The sequence below is a fragment of the Carettochelys insculpta genome, chromosome 5 (assembly GCF_033958435.1).
Source record: "Carettochelys insculpta isolate YL-2023 chromosome 5, ASM3395843v1, whole genome shotgun sequence".
Classification (NCBI taxonomy): domain Eukaryota; kingdom Metazoa; phylum Chordata; order Testudines; family Carettochelyidae; genus Carettochelys; species Carettochelys insculpta.
The window spans coordinates 25,632,390-25,646,368 of record NC_134141.1 but is presented as its reverse complement, the minus strand read 5'-3'; the positions used below and the strand labels follow the sequence as shown (position 1 = coordinate 25,646,368).

The following is a 13,979-nucleotide window of genomic DNA, read 5'->3' as shown; positions in this document are numbered from 1 at the left end:
CTAAGGCTATGTCTACACTAGGAAATAAAATTGGAATTTATTAAAGTTTATTAAATTTATTATTAAATATTTTATTTTATTATAAGTTATTAATATAATAAATTTATTAAACCACTCGATTTTATGAAGTCAGTGGTGAGTGTCCACACATTCAGAAAGTTGACATAGTCTGTCCCCATTACCTTTGCTAAGTTTGTCTGTGTCAGCAGTGCATTGTGGGTACCTATCCCACAGTTCCTGCACCCTCGTTGCATTCTGGGTTTCTGTGCCTGTGCGTTATGGGGAAATAGAGCGCCTCAAATGGTTGTGGGTGTCTGATGTCATTATCCCAGAGTGCATTGCCCTCACTCCCTGCTCCCAGTGAAAACAAACTGCCAGATGCATTTTTGCTCCGCTTTTCTACGACCTTCCCTGGCAGAAGCTGTTAAAAGGCTAGCAAGCCAGTCCTGAGAAATGTAAAATGTAGAAGTAAAAATGTGAAAAGTTACAATTTGGAGCTATTGAAAAGTTGTTTTTGATATTGTTGAAATGCTTCATTTTGATAGCGTTATTTAGATTCGTTTCGTTTTGACCTGGCATCTGTGCAGTGGGGGGCAGCCACGTGGTGCAGGGGACTGCTGGAGAGCCTGGGCTGATTCCTGCTTCCTCGTTCCTACTTCCTGGTCGGAACAGACACATTGGGGGCATTGTGGGTTACTTCTGGAGGCAAATAAAATTGATTTAAATAATGCTGTGTCTACACAAGCATTCAGTCAACCTTGTGAATTTGAATTTGGCATCGCTCCCTGTGAAAAAGATGGATTAGAAAAGTCAGTCGTAGGACCCTGTAAAATCAACCTAACTCCCTTAAAATCGACTTTATGCTCTAGTGTAGATATAATCTAAGTTTGCCCTATAGGTCAAAAACTTGTCGCTTTCCTTTGAATCATCCTCTCCCAAGTTCCAAAGCCTGGGGAAAGGAGAAATAATCCTTGTCAATGTACATCACCTGCAAAATATTTAAATCCTCATTCCATTCCACTCAGAGGAGAGGTTTAAAGGCATCTCATTTGTTTGTTTAGAAGTCTGCAAGGAACCAGGGAACAACAACCTTCACTACCCTGAAATGGGTACATCAGCTTGTCTCCAAAAAGTAGTCCACATGATCTGTGGATCATCAAGATTTTTACCTCAACTTCCCAATAGCAGCAGTTTTGCCTGGAGGGGTTATCACCTAAGTAGTGGACTCCTTTCCCCTTAACCTTGGTCCCATCCCTGTTTGGCAACATGCAGACTGTTTTTGCAGACCACCTGAGGATGGGTAGTGTGGAGCTATTGGTACATCACTTGGAAAGCTCTTTGCTTCATGGCATCATCTTGTCAGTGGCTTGGGAAGCTCCAATTCTGAAGATATTGAAATATCTAATTGTAAAGGTGAACAAGCTGAAAAGTCTGTTGTCTCCTATTCAGCATCTGATGCTGGGTGCCTGTTTTCCTGATATACAGGGAAAGAGCATCCTTCCGTTTTGCAGCAGAAACATTAAAAGTCAGGAACTTTGTATAGATTCTTTTTTTCTCTGGTGAAATCAGTCTTCACTCTCTCTTTCCCTCAGTTATTCTGCTGTATGGAAGGAAAAGAGGAGACGTAATTGTTCCTTCTACTGGCTGTTTAAAAAAAATAAGCAACAAGAAGACATCAGAAATACAGAAACAGTATTTGCAGGTAAAAATGGACACCTGGTTGGATTTGCATTTGTTCCAAATTCTGTTCCCACAAGACCTGCCAGACCATTTGTACTTGACCATTTTACTCTAATTTAACACATTCTTCTATGTCAGTGAGTCTATCCATACTCTGATTTTGGGTCTCTAATCATTCTGTGTTAGTTGACATCACAGGCTTTTTTACCTGAGTCCTCTCTTTGCATTTCTTAAAACTACAGTAAAATTCTTTTAATCCAGCACATCCGGGACTGGACAGGTGCCAGATTACCAAATTTACCAGACTATTGGTTGTCCCCGTAATTCACACGCCCTAGTTCAAACTCCTCTGTTACCGCTCAACACCCTGCACCCAACTGCATCTCACCACTCCTGCGCGTCCTCAGCTTCTTCACCACCCCACACTTCTCAGGTTCTTCACCCCTACGCTCCTGCAGCTTCTGCACCTCCGCGCCCCTACAGCTTCTTCACCCCCACCCCAGCCCCTCTGCAGCCCTAACCCACCCCAACGCACCCGCTAAGCCCCTCAACTTCCATGACTTTCAAGGTATGCTTATTTTGGGGGATGCTGGATCACAATAATTTTACCATATCAGTTTTTGTTTGGTGATTTGTTAAAATACAGTGTATGAGGACACGGTGGTGTCTGTTGTATTTAGTTATGACCTATTGTGACCTCCTGCCAGACCTGCTGGGCATATGCAACTCTTAAGGCTTAATTCTTACAAGCTACTGAGTACTGTGGCTCTGAGCTAGCAAAGCATATGACTGCAGTGAGACTCCTTTGGTACTGGATGTTAAATGCTTTGCCAAGTCAAGCTAGAGAGCACAGCACCTGCAAGGTAGAGCCCCCATTTTGCTGCATATTATGGGTGAATGACATCTTAGGCCAACTTTGTTTTCTGTACCTCTAGTTGTTTTGGTGGAGGGGAAAAATGGAATTTCAAAACTAATTTTGTGGGCTGACTTTTGTTTCAAGTGTGATTACTGTGAGTAACCGCACTCCTGTGGGAGGCAAAGCCAATCATAAAGTCCCAGATTCACACTAAACAACTTTCTCCTTGTGCTGAAGGAAGGTCCCTGATGTGATAGTGTATGTTGTTGATAGCTGTACCTTGGAGGCTCAGTGTTGTTTCCATTGTTGTCATCCTGGTAAAGCGCAGAGAAATATGGGAGATTACATGGGTGAGCCTGCAAAACAGGGCTCTGCACTGAACCTATCTTGTTAAAAAACGACCATGTTTTCCAGGGTTACCCAAATCTTCATCAGTTTGTCTTACCTCTGAGAGATGAAATCTACATGCCCTATTTTGTGCCTGCAAATGTGCAACTTGCTACAAATGCCAGACACTTCTTTGTATACAGCATGGTTTCCCAAACTGGGGGGGCATACTCCCTTGGGGGGAGTGACAAAATTTCACGGGGTGCACAAGGCGACCCAGTTCCCCTGTCATTCCCCTCACCAGAAGAAAAATCTGGCCTTTGTTTCCAGCTGTCTGCCCCTGCCATTTTACATGGGTGACCTGGCGCAGCTGTTACAAGAAGCAGGCAGCCAGCGAAGACCCACATGGCTGTCTTCTGCAAAGGGGAGTGAGTGTGGGTTGGGGAGGGGAGGGGGAATGGGGTTCGATGGAGGCTGGGGGTGTCTGGCTTGGGGGAGGGGCATGGAGTGAGAGGGGGAGACTGAAGGTGCCTGGCTTTGGGGGAGGGAAGGGGTTGGGCAGGGGGGCTCATGGGGCTTGTGTGGCTGGCCCCCAGCATTACAACGCTTGGGTGGCTTAGGCTGGTAGGCGGCTGGCTGGCTGTGGCAGCGTGGGGCTGGGTCAGCTCTGACGGGCGGCTCTGGCAGCACAGGGCTTATGCGGACGGGCAGCTGGCGCGGGCAGCTCTGGCGGCTGGCACAGGGCTCGGGCAGTTGGCTAGCTGGGGCTGCACCAGGCAAGGGGCCAAGAAAAACTATTTGTGCTTATTTTTAATTTCAAATAACATTTTTATATTAAACTTTTGGGTTTATTTTAAATTACAAATGGAATTTTTTGTTAAAAGGCAGGTTGGATGATGGTAAAGAAGAGGTTGGGGGGGCACAGGGGTTTCTCAAAAATCAAAAGTGGGAAGTGATGCTGAAAAGTTTGGAAGCCACTATAGAGCCTGAGAGGAAAGACTGTGGGTATAAATGTGCAAAATTTTACAACATTCAGTAATAATGGACTGATAGTTTATTTTATGCTAAAGTGCTGTGGGAGCAGGGAGTATGTTTAACCTTTTTTTCCTGTTGTTATTAGCATTTAGGAAAAAACAAATCCATATTTGCAGGTGCTGAGCAATTGGCATGTTGTTTGTTTTTCTTCAATATTTTGCTTATTTGTTTTTTTTACTGGAGTTAAATAAGACCCTAATCCTGCAAGTATTTTATGCATATGAATAATTTTACATACATGAGTAATCCTCTTGAGTTCAGTACGATTACTCACTTGTGTAAAGTTAGTGAGCTGCATAAGGATGAAGCCTTAGAGTGCAACTTTAAGATTTATTCTGTTGATGTTCACTAGCACTAATACAGCCGGATTGACTGACTGAATAATCCCAAATGTGCATCTTCAATGGTCTTGACTTAGTTTTAGGTATAATAGGAAAAAATAGCAGTATTAAACAATTTAGAATTAAAAAGACCTCCTGCATATTAAACCATATTTAGACATTTGAAGTTAATTGTCTTAAAAATTAAGATGATCTTTTGTGTCTCGTATGAGGTGCTTGTTAAGATATTAGGAGATTTCTTTGTGTTTTGCTGTGTTACTGTGTGAAATGATGGCAGGATTTGTTGAGTATGTAGGCCACTATTGTATTAGAATTACATAACATCGTTGAGTGGTAGAAACTGATGAAAAGACTGGGATGCAGAGTCCCTTAACATATATCCTGCTACAATGAAGACCACTCAAGCACTACAGAGAATGTGGGCACATGCAGTGAAAAAGTTGAAGATTTTAAAAGGGCATGTGAGTTGTTTTTACATTATATCTTGTTGTAAGCCCTCCCTGTGCTGTCACATCCAGGTATTTGATACTTTTTTTAAAAGTGTGTGTTTGGTAACTCAGTAATTAAGAAAAAAACTGTATAAATATGTGATGATTATCAGTGAGGGTTGTGTATTCTATACACAGTGTAATTTTTATTGTTCTAGCAAACGGTTACTCAAAATCTATATCCTGAAACAGTGATTCATATATTGTATCTATTAAGAAGGCATCTGTCACTTTAGTATCTGAGCCTCATGAATATTTAAACAAATCCTGAGAGCAAGATTTTAATTAGAAGACTATACTGGCTGAAGTCGCTACTGAATTCATATTGGCTAATTACAGTAAGTTTCATTTGTATAGAAAATAGGACAGTTTTAGTTGAAGGAAACCTGAGTAAACTCACCAGAGAGTTACTTTTGTACGCTGATAAATAAAACAGTGATTCTTTTCTTTTGCTTGCCCTCCTATCAGCAGTTCCTTCTTTGTGCGTGGGTTAGTGCAGTAAGCATTCTGTTCTGTTAGATGTTAAAAGAAACAAAAAAAAAAGTCATCTCCCTTTCCATGTCGACAGCTAACCAGAGACATGACAGCGTCTCAGGGATAAAAGGTTCCTTTCTTTTGGTGCATTTAGAGTCAAGGCTCATTGTCTACCTTAGGATACTGATTTCTAAAACAGCAGAAATCTTGTATTTGTGGTCGAGGGTTAAATCCCAGTTTTGGATCAGTCAGCTCCTCAGCTGGGAATTTGACTTTTGTTGTCTTTACCTTGCGCTCATTCTCTGTCTCTCCGTTAGTCTGTCAGCACTGGTTAACATCTTGGCACTGGCAAGCACCAGTACGTTTTATCATGTTCAAGAGATTATTAGTTGGAAATTGAGAGCAGCACAAATGTTTTTCAGGGTGTGGTAGGCAACCAAGGTGAGTATTTAGTACTGTGCGCACTGCATTATACAAACTGGCTATGGTTACACTAGTGAATTTTGCTGAAAAACCTGCATTTTCTCTACAGTTTGTCAGTAAAACTCAGCACTTTTGCCAGCAGAGTTCTGCCTTTCACCCATGAGGCATAACTCTTCTGTTGACAGATTCTGTCAACAAAAAAGCTGTGTGGATGCTCTGGGGGAGGCCTTCTCTCAACAGACAGGGCATTCAGAACAATGGGTGGCTCTGTCTGCTGTGCTTCCAGGTTCCTGTTTTGTTGAGAGAGCAGCCAGGCAGTTCGGCTGCTCTGTTGACAGAGAGGAGCACTCCTCCGATTGACTTTTGTGCGTGGCCACGCTATGTTGACAGAGGTTTTTTTGGGAAATCTCATCTGACAGTGACTTCTGTCGACAGAGCCCTCTAATGTAACTTTAGCCCCTGTGTAATTTCATCAGTATGTCAAAAACTAGTTCTCCTGGCTTGATAACAAGGGTTTTCCTGACTTGATTTCTTTTCATCACCAGCTAACGCGTTTTAAGGCATGACTGCCCTTTTTTCCCTGACACTGAGCTGGTCAGGTTCCACTGCTGACAGCCTACCAGATATTTGTTAAGAGATTTTACGAGGAGGGCCCACACCTGCCACCAGGCAAAGTGTAGGGGGACTGACTCTGTGCCTCTGGAAGGGGAGGGGCCTTGGACAGAAGGGGCAGCAGTGGGGGGCAGGCAGCCCTCAGGGCCGCCTGGACCACGGTGACCCCCTCAGAGCTGCATGGACTGTGCAGCGTGGTGCACCAGTGGTGATTTAAAGGGCTGAGGACTCTGGCCGCCACTATTGCCGCAGTGGCTGTGGCTGCAACCCCTGGTTCCCTTTCAATCACTGGGTCCCAGGGCACTTGACCCCTTTGCTCTTACTGTCTCTGGGCCTGGAATTCAGACTCTGAATAAAGCCCCGGCACTGTCCCTAGGCACAGTCTTAAGGTGTAGATCCTGTCTGGTGCCATGTCCCGATGCTTAGACCATAAGGTCCTCAGCTGAGACCCTGGAGCCAGTGTTAGTCCCTCTGAATACTGCTGTAGCTTAGCACACCTTCCTCCAGAACTTTACCCAAACTTTACTTCTTCAAGAGGCCACGTGGTAGGTTTAGCATATAATACACAGACACTTTGCATGCAAATCTAAGCCAGAATTGCTCTTTATTTAGTCACATGAGAAATATCCAGATCTATACAAAACCCTATATGCATTTCCCTGCGTCCTCACCGTTCCAGAACATTATTTGGCCTGGGGTTGGGGGTCCGTTCAGTGTCCTTATGTTGTAACATATGGCTTGTGTTCTGAAACATGGAGCATTCTGTAGGTCAGCTTGCTTCCTCTGAGCTTGGCCAGTCTGTTCCTTGCCTCTCCATCACTGGATACTTTAATATGCCCAGGGCTGGTTTCAGAATCTGAGAGAATGGGCCATAAGGCTATTTGAAATACGCATAAAGTTTAACTGACTGACTAAAAATGTTGTGGGTCTCCATTGAGAGGAGTCCTATCACACTTAATACTACTAGCCAATAGCTTCTTGCTGTGGAAACTGAGCCCAGCTGCTTGTCCTTCCAATTTCAGAGATCACTTGATATCTTATGTTTTAAGGCTCTCTTCCGGGGAAACTGCTATGTGCGAATGACAGCTGAAATCTTCTGGCCCTCAAGCCAATACTGCTTCTAGTTTAAAAAACAAATTAGAAAATCAGATTAGAAAACACATCAGTTCACATATTTTTTTTTTTCTATGCTGTGTTCTCCCACATGTCAAAAGAAGGTAGAGACCGCAAAATACTGTCTAGCAGCAGCAATTTAGCTGTCTAGTTATGGTAGCCAGCTGGTGACACAGGAATAGCTGGAAGCACCATTATTTGACAGATGATGATTTCACTGACCATGTGTTTCAGCAAGTAGGTTAATCTACTCAACCCAGGGCAAGAATGCTTGGATAGTAATGACGTTAACCCCCTAACATACATGGCCCCCTCTCTCTGTCTCATCAGGCTGGAGGAGAAGACAGATGGTTTAAAACATTTAGTTTTTTCTACTTTGTCTAATAGGGTATTTTTGTTGTAATTCTAGATCTTGAGTTTGTAGGATCTCTTCTTATCTGCATTAGACAACTTGCCTATCAGTTTTTAGAGAAACAGTGTTGGCGTATTATTAATATGAAGATGTTTTTGTGTTGATGTGTGCTAAGATGTATTATAATGTGTTTACTAAGAGTGGAGAATATTTCAGGTGCTCCTTAAATAACATTTGGAGCAGAGGCTAAGGTGTTTTTTCGTCCAGTGACCCCACACCAAAACATGCATACCTATTCCCCTTCTGGTACAACCAGAATATACTGTGTGGAGTCTCTGCTGGTGACACTTCATGGGGTCGTTGCCCATCTGAGAGAACAGAAACAACAAGTGTGCTTAATGGTCTGCTGTTGCAAAAAAGCAAATGTGCTGGAAATACCAGATACACTACAGAATGGATAATTAAGATGGGAGAGCCTAATAGAAGTGGGACCTTATTATAGTGTTAACTGTACTTCCTTACTTCCTTGTCTACCCCATTCTTGCAACTGTTTTTCTATGGAAAACTGGGCTTTTGTGCAACTGCTTTTCTTCCCACAAAAAAGTGTCTGAATCCCATGAAGCTTGTTTATTTTCAGTTGAAATACTGGGGGGAGGGGGAATGTTCCCTTTGTAAACAGCAAGTTTCTAGTCAGAAACGCTGTCTTGGTGCCCCACAGGATTTTCGATGTGCATGCTTCATGCTCCTATTTTTCTCTCTGGGCCTGACGCACTGAGAGATTCCATCTCCTATGTGCACAGCAGCCAAGTGGTTCCTGCGATGCACCTCAGCAAGAAGGGAGAACATGATGTATCCCGGTCTCCCTTGACCCAGCCAACTTGGTTACTGTGGCTCCTTAATATCATTTTGGGGCTGTGAGGTCAAATTTCCAGTCATTGTTTCAGAACTTTATGATGAATGTGTTCTAACATGCCCTTGGTCTTGAATTTGCTGTTTTTGTCCATTTTCAGAATTAAGATAGTTGATGGCTACATTTTGTGATGTACTCTGTATTGGCCTATTCACTGCATAGGATGTTACCAGAGTGAATGAATCTATGTACATGGATCAGTGTTCCCCACCCAGGAGAGATTCAAATGCTGCTCAGCTGTTTGGCAAAGCCCCCACGGATGGCAGCGTGTGTTTCTGTTGGTTGCGTACATCCACACGAGCCTCGGTGCACATAAAATATATTCCACACATTAATGGAAAAAATTAGAGGGACACTAATGTGGCTATACACACAAAGGTTTACATCAATATAAAATCTGCTAAATTCTAATGCACATTCCCTCTCCAATCTTTTTTTTTTTTTAGTCTCATTGTCATTCAACTGATAAACAAATGTGTTCTATAGCTGACTCTATTGAATACTTAAAACAGTTGTATTTTAACAGTTGCTGAAGTGAGATCTTCCAGATTTTAGTTTGGGGTGGTTGTTTGTTGCTTGTTGGTTAATTGCTTTTTGGTTTTTGTTCAACAGGCCCCAGGCATGGAAGAGCTGATATGGGAACAATACACTGTGACCTTACATAAGGTGAGAGTTTGTATTTTTAGTTTTCAAATGCTCCATTGCACTTTTATTTTTTAAACATGTGTTACTACAGTTTTATCAACAGATTTGGAGTGGAAGCTTGGTTATTTGTGCTGACTAAAATAGATAATTACTTAGCCACTGAAAACCTCAAGATGAGCAATCACAAAATTTTCATGATTTTTAAATTTTAAAAAATCTATTTAAAATGTTGTCTTAATTACTGTTCAGTTTGATCAATAATTTAAATGCAGTGTGTACCTGCCAAATAGATAAATATGTAATTGACTAACTTAGTACAAAAGCAGCATAGCAGATACAGGTATCCGGGGTACCTGGTGGAAGTGTATACCATTCTTCTGAGGAGTAGAATCTGAGGTAAAAGGTGTGATTCTGTCACAGATTTTTGTGACTTTCTACAACTTTCGGGGCTGCTGCAGTGACTGGTGTGGCTGACCCTAGGAAACACCTGAACATTAGCAGTCCTGGGGAGCACCCAAACATCAGTCCCAGAGGTGGCCCTAGAGACTTGCCCTACCAGCAGTGGCCTCAGCGTGTGCCTATGTAACAGGGTCCCAAGGTTGCTGGAGCCATGGAGGCCATCTGGAGAGCAGTCTCTTGGGGGCTGAGAGCAGTGGGACACCCAGAGCAGTCTGCCTCACTGCTTGAGCAAGGGCCTCCCAGACCAGGGGCTCAAGAGCAAAGATTTAGTAATGGGACTTTATAGTAAAAGTAATGGGCTGGTCACAGGCCATGAATCTTTGTTCATTACCTGTGAACTGACCATGACCCTTACCAAAAATATCCCCAACTAAATTTTAGCATTAATCACGATTATCAAATGTACGTGCTACAGGAGTGCACTGAATAAGGCAGGAGTCTGTACAAAACTAGCATATGATCTTATGATTAAAGATTGTATCGTAATATATACATGCAAGGGTAGAAAATTAAGGTTGCACAGGCATCCTTAATTCTGGTTTCCTAAATTTTGAGTGGTGTGCTTTTGCAAACTTAATTTCCTTTTAATGTAATTTTTTTTTAAGAACTGATTTATCTTTATATGAAGTGACCAGCAAATGTTCATTATCTGCTAGACTGGTGTTGCCTAAAGTGGTTTCAGTTCTGAAGGGGTGTGTTTGGAATGCACATAGACAGGCTGGCAATAACTTGTTCATGAGGAGGCAAAATAAATTACACATACTAATTATGCATTATCTTCTGGGAATATAAATATAATTTTGTGCTTATTATTTCAAGTGTAAAACCACTTCAAAAACACTCTTACAATGGTTAAATTCAGTCAAGAAATTCAAAAGTTGGGGGCTGGACGGTAATGTTTACTTAGCTACACTGCATATCCTGTGTGCCCTGCGTGGCACAGAATACATAGACACTTTTTATATCGACTCTTGGCTACAGAAGTAGAAAATGCTATTAACATGCAACATGGTTTAGTGACTGCTGGCCCCTTGCTTTCTCTGATTTGCTGATTAAGTTACTGTGCAATTTTAAATTTCCATTTGTACAAAAATATTAAATTCAAAAGACCTGATTCTGTTTAGATTAATCAGCATGGCTCCATTGGGCCACATTGTGTCTGTTTATACCAGTTAAGGCTGCTGCCCAAATGGCTAGAGCTTGTTGAGAAAATGAGTTCCATTAGCTCTGTCAGTAGGTCAAGTCTGCACTGTTTTTAACTTGAGGCTTCCTAAACCTGGACAGTGTCAACCAAGGCTCAATAAGTCCAATCACCTTCATAAAACTGTGAATTTACCTTCCTCTGCTTCCACTGAGAGAACCAAGTTTGCCATTGCAGTCAGTAGGAGTAAGGCTAGCACAGGATGTCCCATGAAATGCATTATTTAAACTGACAAAAGGGAGAAAGAAAAAATATTTTCTTCTCTAATGTGGCATTTATGGTGAAATTTAATACAGCAAATAACTTTATGTATTTAGAAAAAAAGACAAATTTTGACTTAAATTTTTCTTTTAAAGTATAGAAGATGCTACTGGCTCTCCAAATGTACTAAATTATGAGAGAGAGAGAGAGAGTGTGTGTATATACACGTACAGAGTTGTACTCTGCATTCAGGATTTGTTGGTGTTATAGTTTAGGTACAAGTCTTGCTTCCTCTTTCTTTCCTCCCTCCAGTACAGTATGTGCTTTTCTGGTTTATATTCAGGCATCCCAGATCTGAAGAAGTGGGTCTGTCCCACAAAGCTCATCACCGAATAAATTATTTTGTTAGTCTTTAAAGTGCTAGATTTCTGCTGCTTTGTTTCATTAGAATTTAGTTTTTGGCTCTCCAGGTTGACACCCCAAATAAGTTGCTCTTTGAATTGTTTTTTCGTTCAAATTTATGCAACGCTGTACATGAGCTGCTTCCTTCTATCTAAAGTGGGTGTCCGTGTGATGGCAGTCTGTTGGCTTCTTCATCATAATCTCTGTCTCCATGTTGAAATACAATAGTGTTGAGTTCTGTTTTATGTAAGTGTGTGGGTTTTTCTATTTTTAAGGACTCGAAAAGAGGGTTTGGGATTGCAGTTTCTGGTGGCAGAGACAACCCTCATTTTGAAAATGGCGAAACATCCATAGTTATCTCGGATGTACTCTCAGGTGGACCAGCAGATGGATTACTTAAGTAAGTGCGCTTCTTTTTATCCTCAGTGACTAGTGTTCTGCAGATAAAGGGAATAAATAAAGCCTTTTTAAGGCAGCAGGTTTGATTTGAGATCCTGTCCCAGCAACTTGATCCAAAGTATTTCTTTTAGTAGATTTGTGTGTCAACTCTCCATATTTTAAATCAAATCATAACGTTTCCCCTTTATTTCATAAAAAAGTTAATTTACTTTAGCAGTGGTACATTGCATTGTTCTATATATATGTGTGTTTCCTCTGTATGTGTTTAAGAAGAAAAATATTCAGCAGGATGTTCCTTCTCATGGGAATTTTGTTCATATATGTAGTGTCCTTGTTAACAGCTTTCAAATGCTGACTATGCAACAATCCTGAACACAACAATATCTGAGGCAATATGCCTCCACTTTTAACATGTTTGCCTGATGTCTCCATTTAGACGTCATCAGCGCTAGATCTGTTTTTCTGAAACTTTCTATTATTTGTTTTGCTTAAGGAGACTTGTAGATGACCTATGCTACATGTGGAGTACAAGGGTTAAGTAGTAATGTGGCTCCTCCAGCCGTAGGACTGTAGGGTGCTCATGTAGATCAGCCAGCAGTAACTTTCCCTGTTTTAGCAACTGTGTCATCTAGAATTGCTGTGACCAGACTCAGACAACGCAGAAGTTAATATGCCAATGATCTTGTCGGTAGGGATACCTACTTACAGAGCTGCAGTGGTGGGAAATTTTACAGAAAAAACGTTAGTTGCTCATATGCCCCTGGAGATTAATCTCCTCTCCTATCTCCCTACTGTAACATTCAGACTAGGTAGGAGTTAATGCCCAGAGTGTGATTTTTTTTTTTTTTTTTTTTTTTTTTGACTAGCCTGGTTGGTTTAGAACTGAGAAATCATCTTCCAGAGTTGGCAGGAGAACTGTGCAATAACCTTGCCAAGAACTGTAACCAAACAGCACTTGACAACATTTGTAGAATGTTGTTCTGGTTTGATTTGTTATGGCCACAACATCAGGTGGAATAAAAGCTGTAGTTCTAAAGTGCCCATAGAACCCTGTGCTGGAAGTGAAATTCTTGAAATATGTTCAAGGTTTTAAAAGAATGCACCTGTTTATCCTTAACAGATTTTGTAAGTTATTGTATGCAGTGCTGTAGCCATGTATTCATGGAATGAGTAGACAGCCTGCATTTTTGGCTTCTTCTCACAATTTATAATACACATGCACACAGATACCCAAGCTGTCTCTCCCATTACCCTTTCCTTTCTCCCCGATAGCTGTAGGGGTGTTAATGGGCCATTTGACCTTGAAAGGTCTGAATACCCACCCCAGATACGAAAACAAGATCTGTAGCTGAAAACCGTGCCTCTTTCACCAACAGTAGTTGGTCCAATGAAAGATGTTACCTTACCACCTTGTCTTGTTGATCTGAAGAAGTGGGTCTGTCCCACGAAAGCTCATCACCTAATAAATTATTTTGTTAGTCTTTAAAGTGCTACACGACTGCTTTTTTGTCTTGTAAGTTATTGTCAATCCTGGAATCAGCACATCCGTCACATGTAGAGGCATTTAAACCAAAACCCTCAACAATGAATGAGTTAATACAAAAAGCAGCCTTAAGCTTACTGTGTGTATAAACTAACATGGATGTGTAAGGAGAACTTATGTTCTGCTTTTGTTAGTGAATGCACAGGACAAGTGGAAATCAATTTGAAAATTTTAAGGATGTCCTTTCTAATCCATAATTAAATTCTTTTGTAGAGAAAATGACCGTGTGGTCATGGTTAATGGGACCCCGATGGAAAATGTTCCCCATGCTTTTGCAGTACAGCAGTTAAGAAAAAGTGGGAAAGTGGCTGTCATCGTAAGTTAACAATTACTAATCTTTGCATTATTGTGTACCTATAACCCCAACCAAGACCAGAATCCATTGTGCTAGGTTCATAGTTCACACACACAGTAAAAACATCTCTTCCTGAAAGAGCTTGCAGTTTAAATAAAAACCTAAAGTATGTGTGGAATGAGGAGGAGAATATTATCCCTGACTTACAGAAGGAGAACTAAAG

The 13,979-nt window shown here is 41.4% G+C and overlaps 1 protein-coding gene across 6 annotated transcripts in view; it reads left to right on the top strand.

Annotated features, from left to right (window-relative positions):
- TJP2 (tight junction protein 2) overlaps positions 1-13,979 on the top strand; it is an 88,156-nt gene that overhangs the window by 46,686 nt on the left and 27,491 nt on the right. For 4 of the 6 annotated variants that reach the window (XM_074994809.1, XM_074994808.1, XM_074994804.1 and 1 more), the window contains 3 exons: positions 9,224-9,277; positions 11,795-11,919; positions 13,675-13,777. In XM_074994809.1, the coding sequence (XP_074850910.1) occupies positions 9,233-9,277; positions 11,795-11,919; positions 13,675-13,777 (273 nt within the window). In that variant the 5' untranslated portion in view covers positions 9,224-9,232. Of the gene's footprint in view, positions 1-1,592; positions 1,703-9,223; positions 9,278-11,794; positions 11,920-13,674; positions 13,778-13,979 lie in introns of all 6 variants that reach the window. The other 2 variants (XM_074994806.1, XM_074994805.1) reach the window with 1 other exon arrangement.